Here is a 22024-nt window from a genome sequence, read left to right on the forward strand (position 1 = left end):
ATGATTAACCTTGACCGGTAGCGAACTATATTCTTACACGCAAGGATAAGGCGTGCTAAGAACTATAAAAACCGGACTTTTCTGATAACGAAACGAATTTGAACAGATCTTCAAAGATTCCAAGAGGTAATTTCGCATACACGAAAAACACATTCAATCGTTTTAACCTATTGTATTTCATTTACTTGTATTTATTATTATTGATAATAATAATCTCTGATACTTTTAAAAGTTGTTTAGTCATTATTTAATATCCAGAAACCAAAGATATCGCTTTTAAATTAAAGATTGGCAACAATCTTAACACCAACCTTCCTTTTATGGTCATAAACCTTGTGTTTAAATTTCATAGATTTCTATTCACTTATACTAAAGTTATAATGTACTGATTTCAATTCAAATTTCTAATGAAGTTTGCAACAATAACTGCTCATTTAAATACATCATACAATATTAAAATGTAATAAAAAGTGCTTGTTATCACTGAATGGTAAAAATTGTTTTAATTTATTAGTTGGTAGTAAAAATGAAAATACATTGTATATTGTATAAAACTATGATTAAAGTTGATTCAACTACTATTCTATACAAAGAAAGATAACTCAAATTGAAATAAAAATTAATTGCTATTTCACAATATTGTGCAATTAGATATTTCTTGCTATTGTGCAATACTGTGCAATTGAAAATTTCTTGCTATTGCACAATACTTAATATGATAATTTTGAATCCTGATTTGGACCAACTTGAAAACTGGGCCCATAATCAAAAATCAAAGTACATGTTTAGATAAAGCATATCAAAGAAGCCAAAGAATTTATTTTTTGTTAAAATCAAACTTAGTTTAATTTTGGACCCTTTGGACCTTAATGTAGACCAATTTGAAAACTGGACCAAAAATTAAGAATCTACATACACACTTAGATTTGGAATATCAAAAAACCCCATTTATTCAATTTTTGATGAAATCAAACAAAGTTTAATTTTGGACCCCAATTTGGACCAACTTGAAAACTGGGCCAATAATTAAAAATCTAAGTACATTTTTAGATTCAGCATATTAACGAACCCCAAGGATTCAATTTTTGTCAAAATTAAACAAAGTTTAAGTTTGGACCCTTTGGACCTTAATGTAAACCAATTTAAAAACGGGACCAAAAATTAAGAATCTACATAAACAGTTAGATTCAGCATATCAAAAAACCCCAATTATTAAATTTTTGATGAAATCAAACAAAGTTTAATTTTGGACCCTTTGGGCCCCAAATTCCTAAACTGTTGGGATCTCAACTCCCCAAATCAATACCAACCTTCCTTTTGTGGTCATAAACCTTGTGTTTAAATTTCATAGATTTCTATTTACTTAAACTAAAGTTATTGTACAAAAACCAAGATTAATGCTTATTTTGGCCCTTTTTTGGCCCCTAATTCCTAAACTGTTAGAACCAAAACTCCCAAAATCAATCCCAACCTTCCTTTTGTGTTCATAAACCTTGTGTCAAAATTTCATAGATTTCTATTTACTTTAACTAAAGTTATTGTGCGAAAACCAAGAAAATGCTTATTCGGGCCCTTTTTGGCCCGTAATTCCTAAAATGTTGGGATCAAAACTCCCAAAATCAATCCCAACCTTCCTTTTGTGGTCATAAACCTTGTGTTAAAATTTCATAGATTTCTATTCACTTTTACTAAAGTTAGAGTGCGAAAACTAAATGTTTAGGACGACGACTACGACGACGACGCCAACGTGATAGCAATATACGACGAAAATTTTTTCAAATTTTGCGGTCGTATAAAAATAAACAAAAAGGCAATGAGTACCCAGTGGTTAAATTGGCACATAATGTTTTCTTGATCTTTAATTCAAACTTAGGCAATGTTATCTGGAAAAGTTTTGTGAATTGAGCAGTAACAGATTATCTACTGTGGATTCATTTATTTTCGTCAGTATCAGTTTTTATGGATTGAGGGAAACTTTCATTTTCATGGATATTTGATTCCATGATTTTACCAATCTCTGCATACAAAGCATATGTAAACTTTGTGGTTTGTTGAAGATTTGAATTTACTTGTGCCCACAAAACCACCAAAAATTGCTATCCAAGGAATAACAATGAATTCATATTTCATACCTAAGTCGTTCATGAACACTGAGGATCCTGTAGATGATGGCCAATGTGGATCAGTGTTTCCTTGGTAACTAGAATGAAGGGGAGATAAACCTAAACTGCTACCTCCAGAGTCTCGTCCTTCATTTCTGTCAAAAACAATAAAAAAATTTAAACAGTTTCAAAAAGCATATCATTGAAAAGGTATTTCAAGTCACAAATTTATAGTATTTCAATCTTGATGGATTCTCTGTACAATGACACTTTGGTTAAAATGACAAAAAGAAGTTTTGCAGTCAGTTCAAATTAAAATGGATTTGAACACTTGCCACAAACTCTCACATCATTTTTTTTTGCATTGTCTATCAAAAAACTACAGCACTCACCCTCACTTTTAAAAATCATATAAACAACTTAAAAAGAAGGAAAATCTAATGGTCATGATACAATTTCAAAATACCTACCCAGGACCATCCACAAAATCATTACTGCTTTGTCTTGAAAACAGCTTTGTTTTTCTGGCTTCTAATGCTAAATGTGCACCCTGAAAATAAAACAGTAATCTATTTTATATCAACTGTAAACATGTAAACATAATTTTTAAAGTATTGATCTTAAGAAGATTGATTGGAAGTTAACACAAAATTTAGCGATATTGCGCTATTTTTTGGTGGTCAACATGTATGAGGAATTTGGAGTGCCCAGAGAGAATCATGACTTTCAGTAGACAGACTACTATGTAGAGTATTGTGTATTTTTTAAACTCTTTGTGCAGTAAAAAAGATAACTGAATTAAACATTTTTTGTGCCTATATTAAACAGCAGTCTATGTTATACAAGTTGTGTAGAAGATACTAACTGTCTTCTTTTCTTTACAAGTTAAAATTTGGCATGATATTCAATGAATCAATGTTATTTCTAGAAAACTTGCTGATGCTGATAAATCATTTAAATTACAGCTGATCTATGTGAAGAATCTGCATGGCCTGATATTGGGTAGAACTTACAAGATAATGGTACAATTCTATATAGAAACCCAATATGCTATAGTCGCCATGACATAAAATTGGCAACAAGACTTTTGTTTTTTCCCATTTCCATTCTCAATTTTATTTGATAAAATATTTGAATTTACTTGAAAAACATTAGATGCTAGTAGATGATGATATTTTACCTGTAAAACTTCTCTTGTTGGCAGACTATGTTCTTCTTCTATTGCATCAGTTGTACTTGTATGTATATGATGGGTCTGTACCGCTGCTCCACGTAAATCTGGAAGTAAAATGTAGATTATGAAACTAAGGGGTGGATTCAAATTCCCCCTTCCCTTAAAGATGAAAAATTTGTAGATATTTCAGCCTGATGTCAATCACTGCATTTAAATGTTGATCCCTATGCCTTATTCCCTTTCTCTGTTCAGATGGGTGAATGCAGGATTTATGAACCTCGGGGATCCATGCAAAACAACCTCCCTCTCCAAGAAAAAGTAATGCAAAAAATAGCTTTGAAATAAAAATGAATTGAAAGACTCTCTAATTTAGAGGGACTAAGAGTCCCTCCCTTCTTTACGGAGCTACATTTATGATAAATGCATAGACTATTTATGCATGTCCCACATAAAACGTTGCCTAGTTAAGGTTGCATTTCTGTAAATATTGACAATTCAATTTCCCATAGGAAATCATTTTATGGCTAAAACTTTACCACTTTTACTATGAAGTTTTGAAAAAAATCTTATCCTAGAATTGAAAGTTCATATGCACCACAATTTTTTTCAAAGGTCAAAATATAGAGCTGTGTGGCATATTTTCAACGTTTATATGCCCTGAACTTCTCAGAGTTTAAACTAACACTAATTTTCTTAACTACCCCTACCTCGAATGAAAGGTTACCACAGATTTCAATGTAAACAATATGCACATGTTTATTAACTGGTAACATTCCCAAGTTCTGTCTCTGCATTATGGAACACAGAGAGCATAACTGGGAATCAGTATGTAAACAAAATTAACTTTCTATGAACATTCAATTCGTCCCCAAAAGAGGCTTGTTTTGAGAAACAGCTGTATTTACAAAGTGCAACCTTAAATAGCCCTGGCCCTTCCTTTTTCAAAATCCTGGATCTCCATCTGATATTAACCATTCCTAAGATTGATTGATTTATTGGTGTTTAATGCCACTGTCAAAACTATAATGCTATTTCCTAGAGGTAAGCTTTATTGGTGGCGGAAATCGTAGTGCCTAGAGAGAACTACAACCTTTGGTAGGAAATCTAACAATCCTAGTCAATAAAGAACTATTCCTAACATTGACAAAGTTAACAAACCTCTGGGAAAAGCATGTACCCATCTTCTCCTGTAGGATGTCATTTTGAACTGCATCCTTGATGGAGCAAAAGGGTTGATGAGAGCACGACGTGACTTGACATGATGTTGTGCCCTAGAATGACTAACAGGCGATCCAGCACTCCCCACTCGAGGCTTCAACTTGATTGTCTCTTCACTGTCTGTAGATTCAAATGACAACTTTTTGTCTGAAAAATTGAAATATATTGTATTATTGTATAGCAATATAATATTCCCACAGAACGTAACCAAAAGTTAGCGTGCAATAAATTCTAATATTGCACTAGTGCAATAAATCGTCAAAATTCATGACGTCATCAACGTCAAAATCATAGTTTAAACCAATTTTTACTTTCAAATATTGTCCCTCGTAGAACATATATTGCACTCGCAAGCTCGTGCAATATAAAATTCTACTCGGGACAATATTCCCCAATATTCATGCAATAACCCTATAATATACAGTAATGCTAAAAAATATATTCAAATACATCAATTTGAGGCTTGAAGTTTTACTCTGTTTATAACTACTTGTGCAATATATTTTAAATAGACAAGTGGAAAGACAAAATACAACAACAATGCGATTCTTTTCACAAAAAGCCTCAAGAACAAATTACTTGAAAGTCATATACATTCGAATATAAATTACGATCAAATTAATTGTAAGTTTTTATGTGAAAAAGTGGCTAGATGTAAAGAAAGATGTTGTTTGATAATGCTTTTTTTATATACTAGTTCAACCTCTTGGCTAATGAAAGAGGGTCTGGATGGGGGGGTCTGTTATTTTGTAAACATTTAATTTTCACCCCTTTTTTCTCTAATCTTCAAAAAATTAGACCACGCATTTCTCTAATCTTCATTTTTTTTGCCTGTTATTCTCTAATCTTCATTTTTTAAGGGCATTATTCTTTAATCATTTAAACCCATCCAAATCCTCATGAAAATGCCTGTCACCAATCAAAACTTATAATTTACTAACTTTATAATAATATACAAACCAATAACAGGATAACATCCAACAGAATATGCTACTTCTTCTCCACTTGGTGACCTTGGGATATTTATAGCTGGTGACCTTGTTCCTTGACTACGACCTTCAGATTTCTCCAGTGCTAGTCCAGCAAAGTCATCAGATATGTGTCTATCTCTTGGTTGACGAAGACGCTTAGCTTCAGCCAAAGTAGATATAGTATTTTTGTTACCTTGAAATCTGATTATTCTTTTCCTTTCACCCAGCCTACAATAAAAAGTACATTGTTAATCTTGATAATTTTCAAATTTGTAAATATTAATTATAATATAAAAATTCACATTCAAACTAATATAAAACCCTGACAAAGTGTGACAATGTAATAAATGACATTGACAAAAATCTAAATCATAAGAAAACAAATGTTAATCACATTTAAGGTGGTACTTAACACTACAGGGAGATAACTCTGTAAAGTCATTTAAAAGTTTTTATTGCATTGTGTTGTAAGGGCAATATTAAGCTTCTCAATGATAAAAATTGGTGTTTGTCGCACTGCTATATACTGTGAAAGTACTTTTATTGGTGGGGTACCAATTTTCGTGGTTTTCATGGATGACTTCATCCACGAATTCAAGTGTCCAACGAAATAAAACAACCATTGTCCAAATCTAGACATGGAAAGATCGGCAGGTTTGACTACTGATATGATCTATAGGATATATTAAATAACGCCAAATATGAGAATACTTTAATAGCAGTCACAGAACTACAACCGCATGCAGAATTATACCCATTTAATATCTTTAATAACCTAAACTGTACAACTTTTGATCATTTAATTCTCATAAAAAATATTTTTGATCTATGAAAGTCAGATTTCCGGTATTGATATACTAGTATGATAAAGTGTACAATTTATATCTCATACTTTATTATTTCATGCTGGGCTTGATGTTCCTTATTTTGATAAGAATTATTTGACAATTCAAGATATGTTTATAGCATTTGTTAATGTTACTGTTTTCTTTTAAAAGGTGACATGTTTATGGCCTCATTAACACATTTGATGGTCTTTAATCTGATGATCACTTTATCATAGGTTAATTAGTGTTATCACTACGATGGGTCAATGTTTACTTTGCAATTTCCTTCAATCCAGACTATTTGTAACCTTCATTTTTAAAGGCTTTATTTATTTTTTATTTTTTTTGAAAACCAAAATCCACGAATTTCAAAACCCACGAACTTGTAAATATTGCTCAAACCACGAAAATTGATACCACGAATTAAAGTACTTTCACAGTAACCAATGTAATTTTTCTGACAAAACAGTTGGTTCAAAATTTTTGAAATTTTTATATTTTTGTTAAAGGGTCAAAGTAAATACATTGTCAAAATTTGATGAAAATTAAACGAGCCAAATTAATTTTAGTGAAAGTGTTGGGTACCACCTTAAAACAATTTTCACCATATATTTTTCTCGTAAGATTAATATTATACTAACCCAAAGCTTGGAACAGGTACTTTAAATATCTGAGCATCATATTCATCATAGTCCACAAATGGAAAATTATCTTCATCATTATGTACAGACTGTGGTGAGTGGATTAATTCTAAAATAAAGACCTCATATATATATACACAACTCGTCTAAACATCAACCCAACAATGTTAGATCTATATATATATATATAAATTGTTGGTTAGGTTTCATTATGAGGAGCAACATAGTGTTTCATCAACACTTATTAAAATGGAAAAAAGTAATTTTCAAACTATTATTTATTTATTTTCCCCATCATTTGAAACTTCTGTCAAAACTACTTTCTTTTTTTAAAACTTATGAAACCCATTAAATGTTATATGATATCTTACTCTTATCATGCTTGAATATGAAATAAAGTAAAATTGCTGATAAGCCCTCCTTCTTTATTATTATTTTATATTAACTATTATATCAGGGTGTAATATTTAGATACACACAATCAGGCTAATCTTATAAATGCACAAGTATGTAAATGCAGACAGTATAATTTCAAAAAGAAGAAACTAGACAAGGAAAATAGACATTTGTAAATAATAATGAAACAATCATATATAGACTATTCTTGACGAAAATTCCCTGAATGATATATCTGCAGACATAAAAGTATACATTTTCTTGTAACAATCCAATATTTGGATTTTACACCAATAAAATGTTTTGATTTGATTTGATTTGATTTGATTTGTTCTATTAAAACAAAAGTTACTTTATAACAATTGGGTTATGTGAGACTAGATCATATGAAATATAACACCGCAGTGATAGGGACTATAAAATATTGTTAGTTTTATAAGGGGAGCTATATTTAATTAATTTGTTCTCCCCCTGAGGGGAGTGGGCCGATCCTGGAGGTACTGCAATACCAGGCCAACCCGTGACGAGAGCGGAGCAAGCCCCTGACATCTCATCGAGTACCAAAAATCAGTTTAATATCGAAGTACCCACATGGGGTACGTATCAGATATTAAGCTGATAAGAACAGATACTACACTTTGATCTTAGCCAAAAGGCCGAGAAGCGATACCAGCAATTTAAAAATCTTAGGTAGTCTAATATCAAAACAATTTCATTAGAGAAGGTATGGATCAAGAAAAAATTGAGAAAATTCATTTGCAAATAACTTAATCAAGAGCTTTTCATCAATTTTCATTTCAATAAATTTCAACAATATAAATATTTCTCATTTTTTTGGTAAAAATATTATTTGATTTGAATAATGGATTTTAACATAAACAATTAATTTATTATACTCAGTAGGTTGTTTTTCTATCTAGATTGTCGTTCCTGCCAGTATTTTAAACCTATTATCTACGTTTACACTATTCATGCTATTTATAGATAACATTGTTAGTCATATGCCTACAGCACATATCTATATTGATTAAACACACATTTAGATATCTAGGATTTATCATTCAGTTTCACATTTTACCACAAAATAGAGTAAATAAATCAACAAATACATCAGTAAATAAATCATTAAATATAAGAGTGATTTAAAAATAAAATGGTAAAAAACTTTTTTTAATATTTCCTGAAATTTTGTACTTGTAAAATTAATGAACAAACAGATCATAATATTTCCAAACATTTTGTAAATTCTTATGGTCATCATGGTTTAAACCAGGACAAAATATCAAAATAAAATTGTGAAGCTACATCATGTACATTTTCAAACAAAGCCTTAAAAAAATCTAAAAGTAAATAAAAAAAATTCTGTTTAATTTTGATTAAATTGTGAAAACCTCTGTGAAATCTTTGCTGCCTAGCCTTTTTTGTAACATATCTTTAAGGGGATATAATCTATTGGCATGGGTTGTTTTGGGTCTTTTTTGGAGGGGGAGGGAGTAAAAGTCTGCAAATGCAGAAAGTGAAAATATAAAATATATTACCCAGTAAGGGACAAAACCATTGGAGTATCTATATAACACATATATATTTCTACTAACAAATAATACAATATAAAAAGACTATGTTTTAACAGAGAAATGATTTAAGATTCTGTAGCTTTACAATAATAACCAACTTTTCTTGAACAATAAATATTATCGTTCTATTAACACGAATAAAGACATATGACTTGCTTCAAAGTATGAATAATTCACTATAGTAAAAATCAATGCATCTAAAAACATCTTTAGTTTTATTAAGGGGAACTATATTTGTTTTATTTGTTCTCCCCCTGAGGGGAGTGGGCCGATCCTGGAGGTACTGCAATACCAGGCCAACCCGTGACGAGAGCGGAGCAAGCCCCTGACACCTCATCGAGTACCAAAAATCAGTTTAATATCGAAGTACCCACATGGGGTACGTATCAGATATTAAGCTGATAAGAACAGATACTACACTTTGATCTTAGCCAAAAGGCCGAGAAGCGATACCAGCAATTTAAAAATCTTAGGTAGTCTAATATCAAAACAATTTCATTAGAGAAGGTATGGATCAAGAAAAAATTGAGAAAATTCATTTGCAAATAACTTAATCAAGAGCTTTTCATCAATTTTCATTTCTATAAATTTCAACAATATAACTATTTCTAATTTTTTTGGTAAAAATATTAATTAATTTGAATTATGGATTTTAACATATATAATTAATTTATTATACTCAGTAGGTTGTTTTCCTATCTAGATTATCGTTCCTGCCAGTATTTTAAACCTATTATCTACATTTACACAATCATGCTATTTATAGATAACATTGTTAGTCATATGCCTACAGCACATATCTATATTGATTAAACACACATTTAGATATCTAGGATTTATCATTCAGTTTCACATTTTACCACAAAATAAAGTAGATAAATCAATAAATAAATCAACAAAAAATTATTAAAAATAAGACTGATTTAAAAATAAAAGGGTGAAAACCGTCAGAGAACTTTTTTAATATCTCCTGAAATTTTGTACTTATAAAATTAATTAACAGACAAATCATAATATTTCCAAACATTTTGTAAATGCTAAGGAAACCAGGAGTATCAATTAAGTAAGATATCAAAATAATAGAGTCTGAAGCTTCCTTTTCAAAGAAAGCCTTATAAAAATCTAAAGGAAAATACAAAATTTTAAATAACAAAGGTTTTAAAAGTGTTGTTCAATTTTCTATTAAATTGTGAAAATCTCTTGAAATCTGTACTAGATTTCTTTGTAATATATCTTTAAGGGGGTATAATATATTGGATAAGGGGTGAAAGTCTGCAAATGAAAGTTAAAAATTAAAAAAAAATATTACCACAAAAGGGACAAAAAACAAAAGAGTATCAATATGACACACATAAAATTCAACTAATAAAAAATACAATATAAATAGACTATTTTTAACAGAGAAATAACTTAAGATTCTGTAGATATACAATAATAACAACATTTTCTTGTACAATAAATAAAATTATTCCATATTGATATTATATTCGTAGGTTTCTCTATATGAATTGGATTTTGAATAAAAAAGCATATTCACCTGAGAAAGTGTTATTCACCGTGCTAAACGTCACACGCTTTTTCATGCAACGTTATGGTTAAATGTTTCATGTAAAATATGTTTTGGTATATGTTTTTCATTAAATACATTTTGTTCTCTCGGAATATGGAATAAAACAATTACTGTCTTTTGTTTCGGTAAATATGGGGTTTAATTGACTTTTGAAAACTGATATTCACTTCGGCCGTCGGCCTCAGTGAATATCATTTTTTCAAAAGTCAATAAAACCGTACATTTACCTCACCAAAAGACAGTAATTGTATATCATTCTATAACAATAAAGACATATAAACAATGACTGGCTATTGGGAGAGGAAATATTCACTTTCCTAAAATGCAATCATTCTTAAAAAAAAAATCAGGATATCTTTCAAAGGGAGCTATATTTAATTTATTTGTTCTCCCCCTGAGGGGAGTGGGCCGATCCTGGAGGTACTGCAATACCAGGCCAACCCGTGACGAGAGCGGAGCAAGCCCCTGACATCTCATCGAGTACCAAAAATCAGTTTAATATCGAAGTACCCACATGGGGTACGTATCAGATATTAAGCTGATAAGAACAGATACTACACTTTGATCTTAGCCAAAAGGCCGAGAAGCGATACCAGCAATTTAAAAATCTTAGGTAGTCTTAAATCATAACAATTTCATTGGAGAAGGTATGGATCAAGAAAAAATTGAAAAAATTCATTGGCAAATAACTTTATAATGAGCTTTTCTTCTTGTTTTATTCCATTAAATTTCAACAATATAAATAATTCTATTGTTTTTGGTATAAATATCATTTACTTATAATAATTGATTTTGACATAAACAATAAATTACTGTACTCCGTTGGCTATTTTTCTACCTAGATTGTCGTTCCTGTCTGTTATTTAAACCTATTAATCTTATGTTATGAAAATAAGGACCCACCCTTCCCCCCTTTGCCAATGATGTTAAACACTGCCTCTTTTCAGCCTCCCTGCCAACGCTTGATATGGTATGACTTATATAACGTCCCATATCAAGTTTGGATACACCTGAAGGATTCAGCGGCCAAATAGAACATAAGGCAGTGTTGGTTATATATTTGAACAAAGACAGGTTTGGGAAAACTAACAACAGTTTATTAAGTATGCATGTAATTATTTCAATTATACAATAATTGAAGATAATGCTAAATGAATTAAGGCAAATACAAAATGTAAGTAATGCATGAATACAAAAGATAAATGATGTGTAATAAAAACTGTGGTTCTCCAAAATAGAAATCCAAACCTGTATTTAGAGGTAGGGGATAGTATATAAATATTTGTACACAGAATAATAAAAACTTAGATATCAATGTTATTAAAAAATTTATGATTAGAAAACCATTTTATACCATTTTGGGAAGTGCTTTTGCAAAGACATTCATGACAGTCTGTCGGTGAGTGAAAGAAGGATCTAAATAATTTTTGTATGCATCACTCTTCCAATCTCCCTGTGTTTGAATAATTTCAGAAGGGACGCCACATTCTAATGCAAAAGTTGCCCCGCCTCTACGAAAACTGTGCCCGGAGTACTTAGAACTGTCATATCCCAGAGATTTTAAAGACTGTTTCAATCTGGCTAAAAACCCATTATATGTAAGGGGCATTAACTTGGACTTGGAGGAAAACATAAAAGCTGACACCAAATTATGAGTGGAAGGACATATATCAAACGATAGTTTCAAAGCTTGACAAGGACAGAAGGGGGAACCTGGAATTATAGGTAAAGGTACTTCGAGAGCTCTTTCCCTATTTTGTATGGTCTTTGTTTTCCTGAGTGTTAAAGTGGCCCCCTCCTTCGAAAACTTAACAGATGCCCTATTTAAATGCCGATCAGGATTAAATTCCTGTAAAGATGGTGTAAAAAGGTTTGATTTCCTGAAAAAGGAAAAAAATGCTACTAAGCAAGCTGCCCAAAAAGTTATATCCAAACTTTCATTTAAGTCTATAGTGGTAAAAATGCCAGACAGTATTTTAGGAGTTATGGGTAATTTGGGGCGTTTTTCAGCCCCTAGAACTCTTTTAACCCCTTTTAAGACACCTTTGACAAAATGTGTATCAATAGGGTAAGGTAACTCAGCCTCTTCATGCAGGAGGCGCACAATATTTAAATAATTGACAACTGAGTTATAACAAAGCCTTTGCGTTAGAAAAACAATATATCTGGCCAAATTGTCTTTGCTAATTGGGACCATAGGAATTAATAAACCTCTGCAAAAGGATTCATAACTTCTAAAATACAACATATATGTCTTTTTTGTTGAGTCTGCGAACATCCTGCTTTGGAAAAACAAAACCAGGCTATCCAACTCCTGCACCTGCCCTGCACTTGGAATGCCTACATAAAAGATAGGATAGGGCTTGGTTAGACATATGGGATTCCAAGTGCCTTACAAACAGTAGTTTGGGAAGATAAAAATTCATAAATTGGTAAAACGCCTTTGGCTCATGTAACCTAGATATGAAGTCTGCCATAATATTTTCTTTCCCTGGCACATGAACGGCTGTTATATGAAAATTATATGTTGCAGAGAGCCAAAACAAGCCCCTTAGGTAAGACATCAAAATTTTGCTGCGTGAAGTGCACTTATTCAAGCATGCAACAGTGGTCATATTGTCTGAGAAAACAACAACTCTTTTATTTTCCCAATCTTTCCCCCATCTTTGCGCTGCCAAGACTACTGCAAGAGCCTCAAGCTCATTGATATGGAGATTTTTCACTACAGGGAAATCATTTTCCCAATTCGTATAAAACCAGTCATAACCAAAGAAACCCCCTCCCCCTCCTTGCATGCATCTGTGTATACTGATGACAAGGGGATCTTTTCTAAAATGAGGGACTTTCCATTAAAGGTCTCTAGGAATTTTTTCCACCATTCAATATCATGCCATATTTCGCCATGGAGGATTGCCTTATGCCAATCATGCTTTAAAGGGGTAATCGCGTCAATAATTCTGCGAAGGAATACTCTCCCGCCATGAACCACTGCTGATGCCCAATTAAGTTTGCCTGCTATAGATTGCAATTGCTTTTTTGATGCTCTTTTTCGCTTACTAAATTCTGCCAATTCATGCTTAAGTAGGGAAAGCTTTTCCCCTGGAAGCCTTAACTCCATTGCAGTAGAGTCAATTTCTATGCCTAAGAAAGTCAATTTAGTGGTGGGGTCAACCACTTTTGACCAATTTATCATAAAACCCAACTTGCGAAGAAGGGCGAGTAAAATGTTCAATGCTTGAATACAACGCTGCTTTGTTGTTTCACAAATAAGAAAATCATCTAAGTATGCGATGATAGTAAAACCTCTGCATGACATCATACGACGGACAGCTTGGGATAGCCTATGAAAAATATGGGGTGCCAATTTTGATCCAAATGGAAGCTTTGTATCATAAAAAGTATATTCTGTTCCATCAGGGAAGGTCCATTTTAAACCAGTAACTTCTTGACTTTGTGAGCTAAGGTTCACAGATCTATAAGCTGTTTTTAAATCTACTTTAGCCATATAACAGTTAGGAGTAACTAATTTTGATGCTTCATCTAAAGTTTGAAATCTTTGTTTTTCTATTTCGCCAACAAAGGAGTTTACTGCAGACCCCTCTGGTCTACTACAATCATGAATAATACGAACTCCCCCATCTGGTTTAGGTATAACTGCTAATGGACTTATTATGCGGGGAGTTTTTTCAGCAAAAACAAAGTTGCCACATTCTATTTCATTTAGAATTTGCAAATGAGCTTTTTCGTAAAGGGGGTTGTTAGGTGAAGCGGATGGGTGGTTTTTACCAACTATTCCTGATGGTAACTCATTAGCTGCTGAGGTCACAATGTCAAACCCAAATTCTATACCATGAAGTAAGTATTCCTTGTCAAAGTCATACTTTAGTTCAGTAACCCAAGCATCAAGGTGAAGGTCACGCAGAGGTTTTACTGGGCCTATCCGTTTTTTGGAAAGCTAGACTGATGCCCTGAGCCAGAGTGTCTTTGTCCACAACCTGGGACATTACACACATGTTCAAATTTGCACCCACTAAGTGAACAACCTAGCCTGGAGTTGAACTTTTTACATATTTCTTTCCCACCAGCTGTGTGAGAAGAAAATGGTTTGAAACCCTTAGAGGTAGACACTGGAGGTTTGGAAAACTTGGAGGTTGGTAGAATTACCCTTTGATTTTAAAAACACAGTTTGAATATGTGGTACATCAGTTCCCCATCTGAACTTATGTAAATTTTGCAACCTGCGATACTCTCTATCATAAAAGAAAACTGATGTAACATCATGTGAAAGAAACAACTGGTACGTACGAGTGGCATATGATAGGTAATCCAGTATGTTATTCTGGACTAGATGACCCTCTTCTAATAACTTATATAAAATTGCCAAGTTTGCCATTGACCATTGGCTTACATTTAACGATTCAAGCTTAGGTTTAGAAGGTCCAGATTTTAAAATTAACTGACCTGAACCTGATTCGGATACAATCCGTTCATCGTTATCCCCACTGTTTACCCCTGATAACATGACAAAATCAACAATGTCTAAATAATTAGAGTTAGTTTTGTTATTTCCTAATGACTTAATAAATATTTGTGGGTCCTGCCAGGACTGAATGTTATTAAAACAAGCACTACCTTGATTAATGACACCGGATGCTGCTTGCTGCTGTTGTAATTGGTTTAAAACATTGCCAACACATGTGTCTGTCAAACCGGATGTTAGGTTGTTATTGTTATTGTTGCCGCCATCTTGGATGTCTGTAACTTCCGGTGCGCACGCATCTTCTGAAGTCGGACATGCCGGAAGTCCACCATTACTGCCTTTTGGCGCGTTTTCAGTTTCTGCTTTAAATGACTGCCTTATACTCTTCAGGAGTAGCTTCTGTTGTCCAATCGGTATTTTGGTCTTCTGAAGATCTTCACCTTCTAAAAGCGCCAAAGCTTCCATTGAGTCAAATCCTAGACTTATCACTGCATTTGCCGTTGCCTCGCTAAGCTTTTTTGCATCTGCCCAGGTCAAAACCCGTTCCACGTCTGTCATGGTTTTGGAGCTTGAGCCTTCAAAAGTCATCTTGCTAACTGACTACACAATATCACAGCAAAGTTAATAAATCCAGTCGTTGATTACTGCACAAAAAACATGATTTCCAGGTCAGCTTCCGGAGTTACGCTAAGTATGGTATTATCCATTGGGATGTCTAGAACGTTCCAGCTTAATGCTCATCAACTTTAAAAGTTCTGGTTTGCACATGCGATACAATTCTGCGAATTTCCAAACTGTTTCATCGGTAACTATTATGCTGTACCACGCGAGATTATCTTGACGTCCTCGGATTGATCACCGTATTCCTATCAAGAAGTTTTTTCACAGATGATATCAAACTTTCGTTAGTATCGTAAATTCATCACATAGTACTGTAAATGAAAGCTTTCCATCGTACTGTATAGAACGTCCACTTTCGGTTGTTAAACTTATAATTAATAAGTATGAGAATAAAAATCTTTAGCCTTAGTTTAAACAAGGTGTTTGCTGCTGCAAGTTATTATTTTGAATGCTGAACCTGACGATGATGCCAGACGATGTTAATTGACCTACAAACTGATTGGCTAAATAATGAAGCGGGAAATATGAATACTAGCTCTTGATTGGTTGATATGAAATGCCAGACATATCAACGGTACCTATGCTGCATCCTGATTGGTCAATATGAACAAGTTATGATGTAGAGGCGCAGGAGATATAAACAATGTACATAGTTACCAGATACGATTGCAATGCAATCACTGCCCTGCGATTTCAACCATGATTAATAATATATTTAAATAAAATATCCACATTATCTACGTTTACACTATTCAAGCTATTTATAGATAACATTATCCACTTATCATGTTAGTCATGTGCCTACAGCACATATCTAATGATAAACACATATTTATATCTAATAGGATTTATCATTCTATTTCAAATTTAATCGCAAATAAAAAATAAATATATGAACAAGTAAATCAGTAAATAAATTATTAAATATCAAATAATTTGAAAATAATAAGGGAAAAAAAAAGAGAAATTTTATTTGTAACATTTTGCTGGGCAAGTCTATAGACAAATCACATGTTTTGCTAATATTTTAATGAGAATGAATTATATAATATCAAAATAGAGTCTTTTGTTTAAACTTGAAACTAACGTCTAGAAATTGTGTTTAAATTTTTGATTGTTGAAATCTCATGAATATTTAAACTGGCCTAATTGTAATATATCCTTAAATATAAGATATTGAGATAGAGGAGGACACCTGTTAATATCATTAGTTTTTTTTTTCTTCACATTTATATATTTCCTTTAAAAATAATTTGTACATCTGTAACACAAACCAGCTGTGATCAAATTAATGCATGAAATTTTTCTACATGTAAAAGACATATATTTTAGTGGTTGAATTTCAAGTATTGTATTACACCCTATTAAAATATATCTAGTATATTTACCAGAGTTTCTGTCTTTGCTTTTTGGCTTTGGCTTGAACTACAATTAGAAATAAAAGCATTGCTCAAGCTAAGGTAATGTCTCAGCTGTAATATCAAATTAATGCCCATATGTCTGTTCCATTAACATTATAACTGCAAGGATAGTCTCACGGTTGATGTTTTATCAAATAACATTTCAATAATCAGTGAGCAAAAATAATTCATCAGAAATGATTATGTACTGCTAAAAGGAAACATATTTTATTTTTTATTTTTTTCAAAACTGCATAATTTAACATTCTTTACAACCAATTTGAACACTTTTTTTCATTTGCCAGAAATAATTTAATGCACTACTGAATACTTGAAAGGCCATTCAGTATTGGATTGTGTTTTATTTTCTCCTTAAATAAAAATTCTTGAATTGATTTGAGTTCTATTTCACACTTATAAACAAAAGGACAGGTGCAATGGTCAAAAGTAACTTTTTGCTTAGATTCTTAAAACTTGGCATGATAAATATGCTTTCTAATGTGTTTTTTTTTTAAAGATATATTATAAAAAAGTTGAGGTATGAGTCAACTCTCCTCAAGAGACGAAAGGACAAAGAGCAGGAATGATGTACCAATGTCTTCAAGTGATACCTCCTCATAAACTTTCATTCCCCTAACAAACTTTTTTTAGTTTGTCTTGAAAATTATAAATCTTATCTATGGATTATTTTCTTAAGTATAAAAATTCAATTATCAAAACATTAAGCCATGAAGGAAATAAATGCATCCAATAAAACACTTTTAAAAAGAAAATTGGCATTTTATCATTATAAATTATGTTGATATTATTTTGGTAGTATGTAGTAACATATTTCATTATAACAAGAAAGAAAGAGTTTTATTTTTTCATTCCTTGAGCTACAATGCATTGTTTATATCAAAGTTTCCAGAGGTGCTTGACAGCTTCTGTTAGAAGGAATAAATATATGTTGACACACATATAAGTATTTTCAATGTACAGAATAGAAAATTAAGGGCAAAAAGTAGAATATAATAGAGAAATAAGGTATAAAAACTGACTACTGTTATAAAGGACCCCCCATCAAGACCCTCTTATATGAAAAAGAACAAAAACAGGCTTGGTCAAATATTGAGCTGGAAGTAGATATAGAAGTAATCAATATTGGATAACCCAACTCTTCCGGACCAGGCATACTATAATAGAATATACAAATGTATTTAAACCTACGAAAAACGGGACCAATACATTTCAGTCATAGTGTAAATTTGCATATCAGTTTTAATTCTTTCATATTTTGATACTTAACTGTAGATACAGTTCTTATATTTTGGTTAATGAAATAAAACAGATTTATTAAGTTTATTTTATATAAGAAAATATTTGGTAACTTTTCTGTATTTAATAATTACTTTTTATTAACATATTGTTTAAGAAGGGACAGAACTGCATGCATATATCTATTTTTTCCTTAGTTCTATTTTTAGCTTTTGGAAATTCCTTTTAACATTTACTTTCTGTTTAACAGTAATTTCTATTAGACACAATACTTCAATCCTTTTAAACTATTTTACCTGTGTTCAAAATATAGAAAGTTAAATCAACCACACCAAAGTTGCTGTGCACAACTATCGATTTTTTAAAGTGTGAAACACTATTATTTAGAATAGATCAGTGTATAAATCAAGAAGTGCAGCTTGAGTGTAATAAATGATAACTTATCTTACAAGGTGATAGGACCTGCCGCTGGAAAAGGTCACCTTTTTAAGCATGAAAATAAGTGAATAGGTCGGGAAAACTATCAGGTCACCTTTTCAAGCATAAAAATATGTGAATAGGTCAGGAAAACTATCAGAAATATATGATATCATAAGATCAATAAAGTTCCCACAACTTCCTCTGTCATCTTTCATCATGTTACTGGCAGTGTTTTATCAAACAATTTTCTCTCTTTTGGCACTTTGGTATTCCATTGTTACATTACACACCAAATGTAACTCAAACAATATGAGAAAAGGTAACATTTTTACCTACTCAATACATGAAAAGGACAAAAGGTACGCATTTTTGAAATTTAATTATGTGTAAGGGGTGGGGTAGCAGAACATCCCCCCAAAGGTGTTGCTCTCACAGATCTTTAAGTAATTCTAAACACTGGCCAACATAAAACACTAGAAAACAACATGTACAAGTCATGATATTCTATCATATTTTTGTGGATCTTAAATAACTCTTTTTCTGCTCTTTTTTTCATTGTATAGATTTGCCAAAAATTCAAAATGAATTGCTCAATTATAGACAATAAATATCATAAGAAGAGGACTGAAAATTTCAGCTGTGTTGAACTAATTGTAGATCTCATATTATTTATCTTCATAGTTCTTTTTGTCTTTTATAGTGTTTGAAGAACACATAAGAAAGGGTAAACATTGTCATTTATAAAGGAAGGAAGTTGTACTCGTTGGAAGTACTTGATAAATTGCATGCTTATATTGGTGATTTTGAATCTGTTCAAAGTTTTGATTTTTCTACCCTGTATACCACATTGCCTCACATTCTCATTAAGAAAAAATTCACACACCTAATTAAATGGGCATTCAAAAAATCAGAATGTGAATATATATGTTCAAACTCTTTTAGGTCATTTTTTAGTAGCAATAAACAAAAAAACTATGTTAATTGGACATGCTTTGATACTATATATGCCCTGGAATTTTTACTAGATAACATTTTTGTTCGCTTTGGGGATTCCGTATATCGTCAGATTATCGGAATTCCAATGGGGACTAACTGTGCACCACTTATTGCGGACCTCTTTTTGTATTGTTACGAGTTACAATTTATGACAAAAATAAGCAAAGACCCATCAAAACAACATCTGATAAACAAATTTAATAATACTTTTAGATATTTGGATGATATTTTGGCTATCAATAATGACGACTTCAGTATGTATATTAATGAAATTTATCCTGGTGAACTTACTTTAAATAAAGCTAATACTAACAATGACCACTGCCCTTTCCTCGATCTTGATATCTTTATCACTAACGGAAAGCTGAATACTAAAATTTATGATAAAAGGGATGATTTTTCATTTCCTATCGTTAATTATCCGTTTTTAGATGGTGACGTTCCATTGTCACCATCTTACGGTGTTTATATATCTCAACTTGTACGATTCGCTCGTGTATGTAACAATGTTTTAGATTTTAACGAGAGAAATTTATGTATTACTGAAAAATTATTACACCAGGGTTTTCGATATCACAAACTAGTCAAAACATTTACTAAATTTTATCATCGGTATAAAGACATCATTCGTAAATATAGCTCAACATGCAGACTTTTTATACGTTCAGGTATTTCGCATCCAATTTTTTATGGAAATATTCTTTATAAAGCACAAAGGTGTCAGTATTCACCTCATAAACTTACAAAACCTTTGAATAGACTTATTAAGAAGGGATATAATTACGATACTGTTGTCAAGTCATTAAAGATTGCATATTTTGGCGTTAATATTGAGTCACTGATAAGGTCTTTGCGTCGGAACTAAACACATTTATTCTAAAAACAGTTGTTGGCATGACACGGGTTATGTTCTTCTCATATATGTTATGATGGTATGATACTAAACCCCTTACGGGAAGGATTGTGCCTGATGTTCATATGATGAAATCATAATCTTTCAGTCAGTTTAATTGAAGTCTGGAGCTGGCATGTCAGTTAACTGCTAGTAGTCTGTTGTTATTTATGTATTATTGTCATTTTGTTTATTTTCTTTGGTTACATCTTCTGACATCAGACTCGGACTTCTCTTGAACTGAATTTTAATGTGCGTATTGTTATGCTTTTACTTTTCTACACTGGTTAGAGGTATAGGGGGAGGGTTGAGATCTCACAAACATGTTTAACCCCGCCGCATTTTTGTGCCTGTCCCAAGTCAGGAGCCTCTGGCCTTTGTTAGTCTTGTATTATTTAAATTTTAGTTTCTTGTGTACAATTTGGAAATTAGTATGGCTTTCATTATCACTGAACTAGTATATATTTGTTTAGGGGCCAGCTGAAGGACGCCTCCGGGAGCGGGAATTTCTCGCTACATTGAAGACCTGTTGGTGACCTTCTGCTGTTGTGGTTTTTTATTTTGGTCGGGTTGTTGTCTCTTTGACACATTCCCCATTTCCATTCTCAATTTTATCATTTATAAAGGACAATGTCTCGTATATGGAGTCAACTAATAATTTGGCAATTTTGACTTATTTATAAATCTGAGTCAACTGACTGACAATTTTGGCCATGTTGATATATTTGCAGTTCCTGCAGCTGATTATTTCTGCTATTTACAATTTTTCTTTATCTACTACAGTTTGGACAAAATATGAAAAAATTGTCCAATTTCATCATTTATGGGCATTTACATTAAAAGGTACATATGTAGTTAACCCATGATTTCTGCTAGTTAAAAAAATTGTAGATCTTGTCCTGCTGACCATATTTGCACATTTATCACTGTTTAAAGCACCAAACAGTTTTCATGACTAAACTCAAGAGAAGACAAACTTGCATTTTACCCCTGTGTTTTTTAGCCATTCTTGTTATGGTAGGTGGGATCAACAGACTCATTTAAAACAAGATAATCCAATGCTGGTTGTGGCTTTTTGGAAAATTTACAAGGGTTTGCAATGACTTAAGAAGATGAGGGAAATTAAATAATAATAATTGACCACCCTTTTGGCAAAGTAAGCTGATACCCACATGCAACACAATTTGTTAAACACTAATATAATGAAAATAAGACTGATGTTATGGGCATGATGAAAATATGGTGGAAACAGTTATTTCATATACATGTACAAACATTGATAAACTAAAAGCCTAACTTTATAGTACAATTATGGTACTCAGACTCAGAGCACAAATATTGAGTACAAAGGAGATTTTCATCACAGAGAAGAATGTAAATAAAAAGTACAAGAATGTCAAATATGGGTAGAATGGCTAGCATATCATGTCCTTGCCACTTAGAGTAGTGTGTATGTTGTACAACCTTGACTGGCCATGAAGCCCT

The 22024-nt window shown here is 32.1% G+C and overlaps 1 protein-coding gene and 3 non-coding genes across 4 annotated transcripts in view; all 4 read right to left on the reverse strand.

Annotated features, from left to right (window-relative positions):
- The window catches only part of LOC134727401 (GATOR complex protein Iml1-like), a 104472-nt gene that overhangs the window by 62565 nt on the left and 19883 nt on the right, over positions 1-22024 (reverse strand). Inside the window, exons 15-21 of the mRNA XM_063591782.1 lie at positions 16963-16999; positions 6934-7042; positions 5455-5693; positions 4435-4641; positions 3283-3380; positions 2573-2652; positions 2133-2257 (exon numbers count right to left, since the gene is read on the reverse strand). Of these exons, the coding sequence (XP_063447852.1) occupies positions 2133-2257; positions 2573-2652; positions 3283-3380; positions 4435-4641; positions 5455-5693; positions 6934-7042; positions 16963-16999 (895 nt within the window). The remainder of the gene's footprint in view (positions 1-2132; positions 2258-2572; positions 2653-3282; positions 3381-4434; positions 4642-5454; positions 5694-6933; positions 7043-16962; positions 17000-22024) is intronic.
- LOC134682240 (U2 spliceosomal RNA) lies at positions 7805-7997 on the reverse strand. The gene has a single exon (XR_010100877.1). It is a non-coding gene; the product is annotated as a U2 spliceosomal RNA (small nuclear RNA).
- Positions 9162-9354, reverse strand: LOC134682243 (U2 spliceosomal RNA). The gene has a single exon (XR_010100880.1). It is a non-coding gene; the product is annotated as a U2 spliceosomal RNA (small nuclear RNA).
- On the reverse strand, positions 10872-11064 carry LOC134682242 (U2 spliceosomal RNA). Its single transcript, XR_010100879.1, has one exon. It is a non-coding gene; the product is annotated as a U2 spliceosomal RNA (small nuclear RNA).

The sequence above is a fragment of the Mytilus trossulus genome, chromosome 8 (genome assembly GCF_036588685.1).
Source record: "Mytilus trossulus isolate FHL-02 chromosome 8, PNRI_Mtr1.1.1.hap1, whole genome shotgun sequence".
NCBI classification, from domain to species: Eukaryota; Metazoa; Mollusca; class Bivalvia; order Mytilida; family Mytilidae; genus Mytilus; species Mytilus trossulus.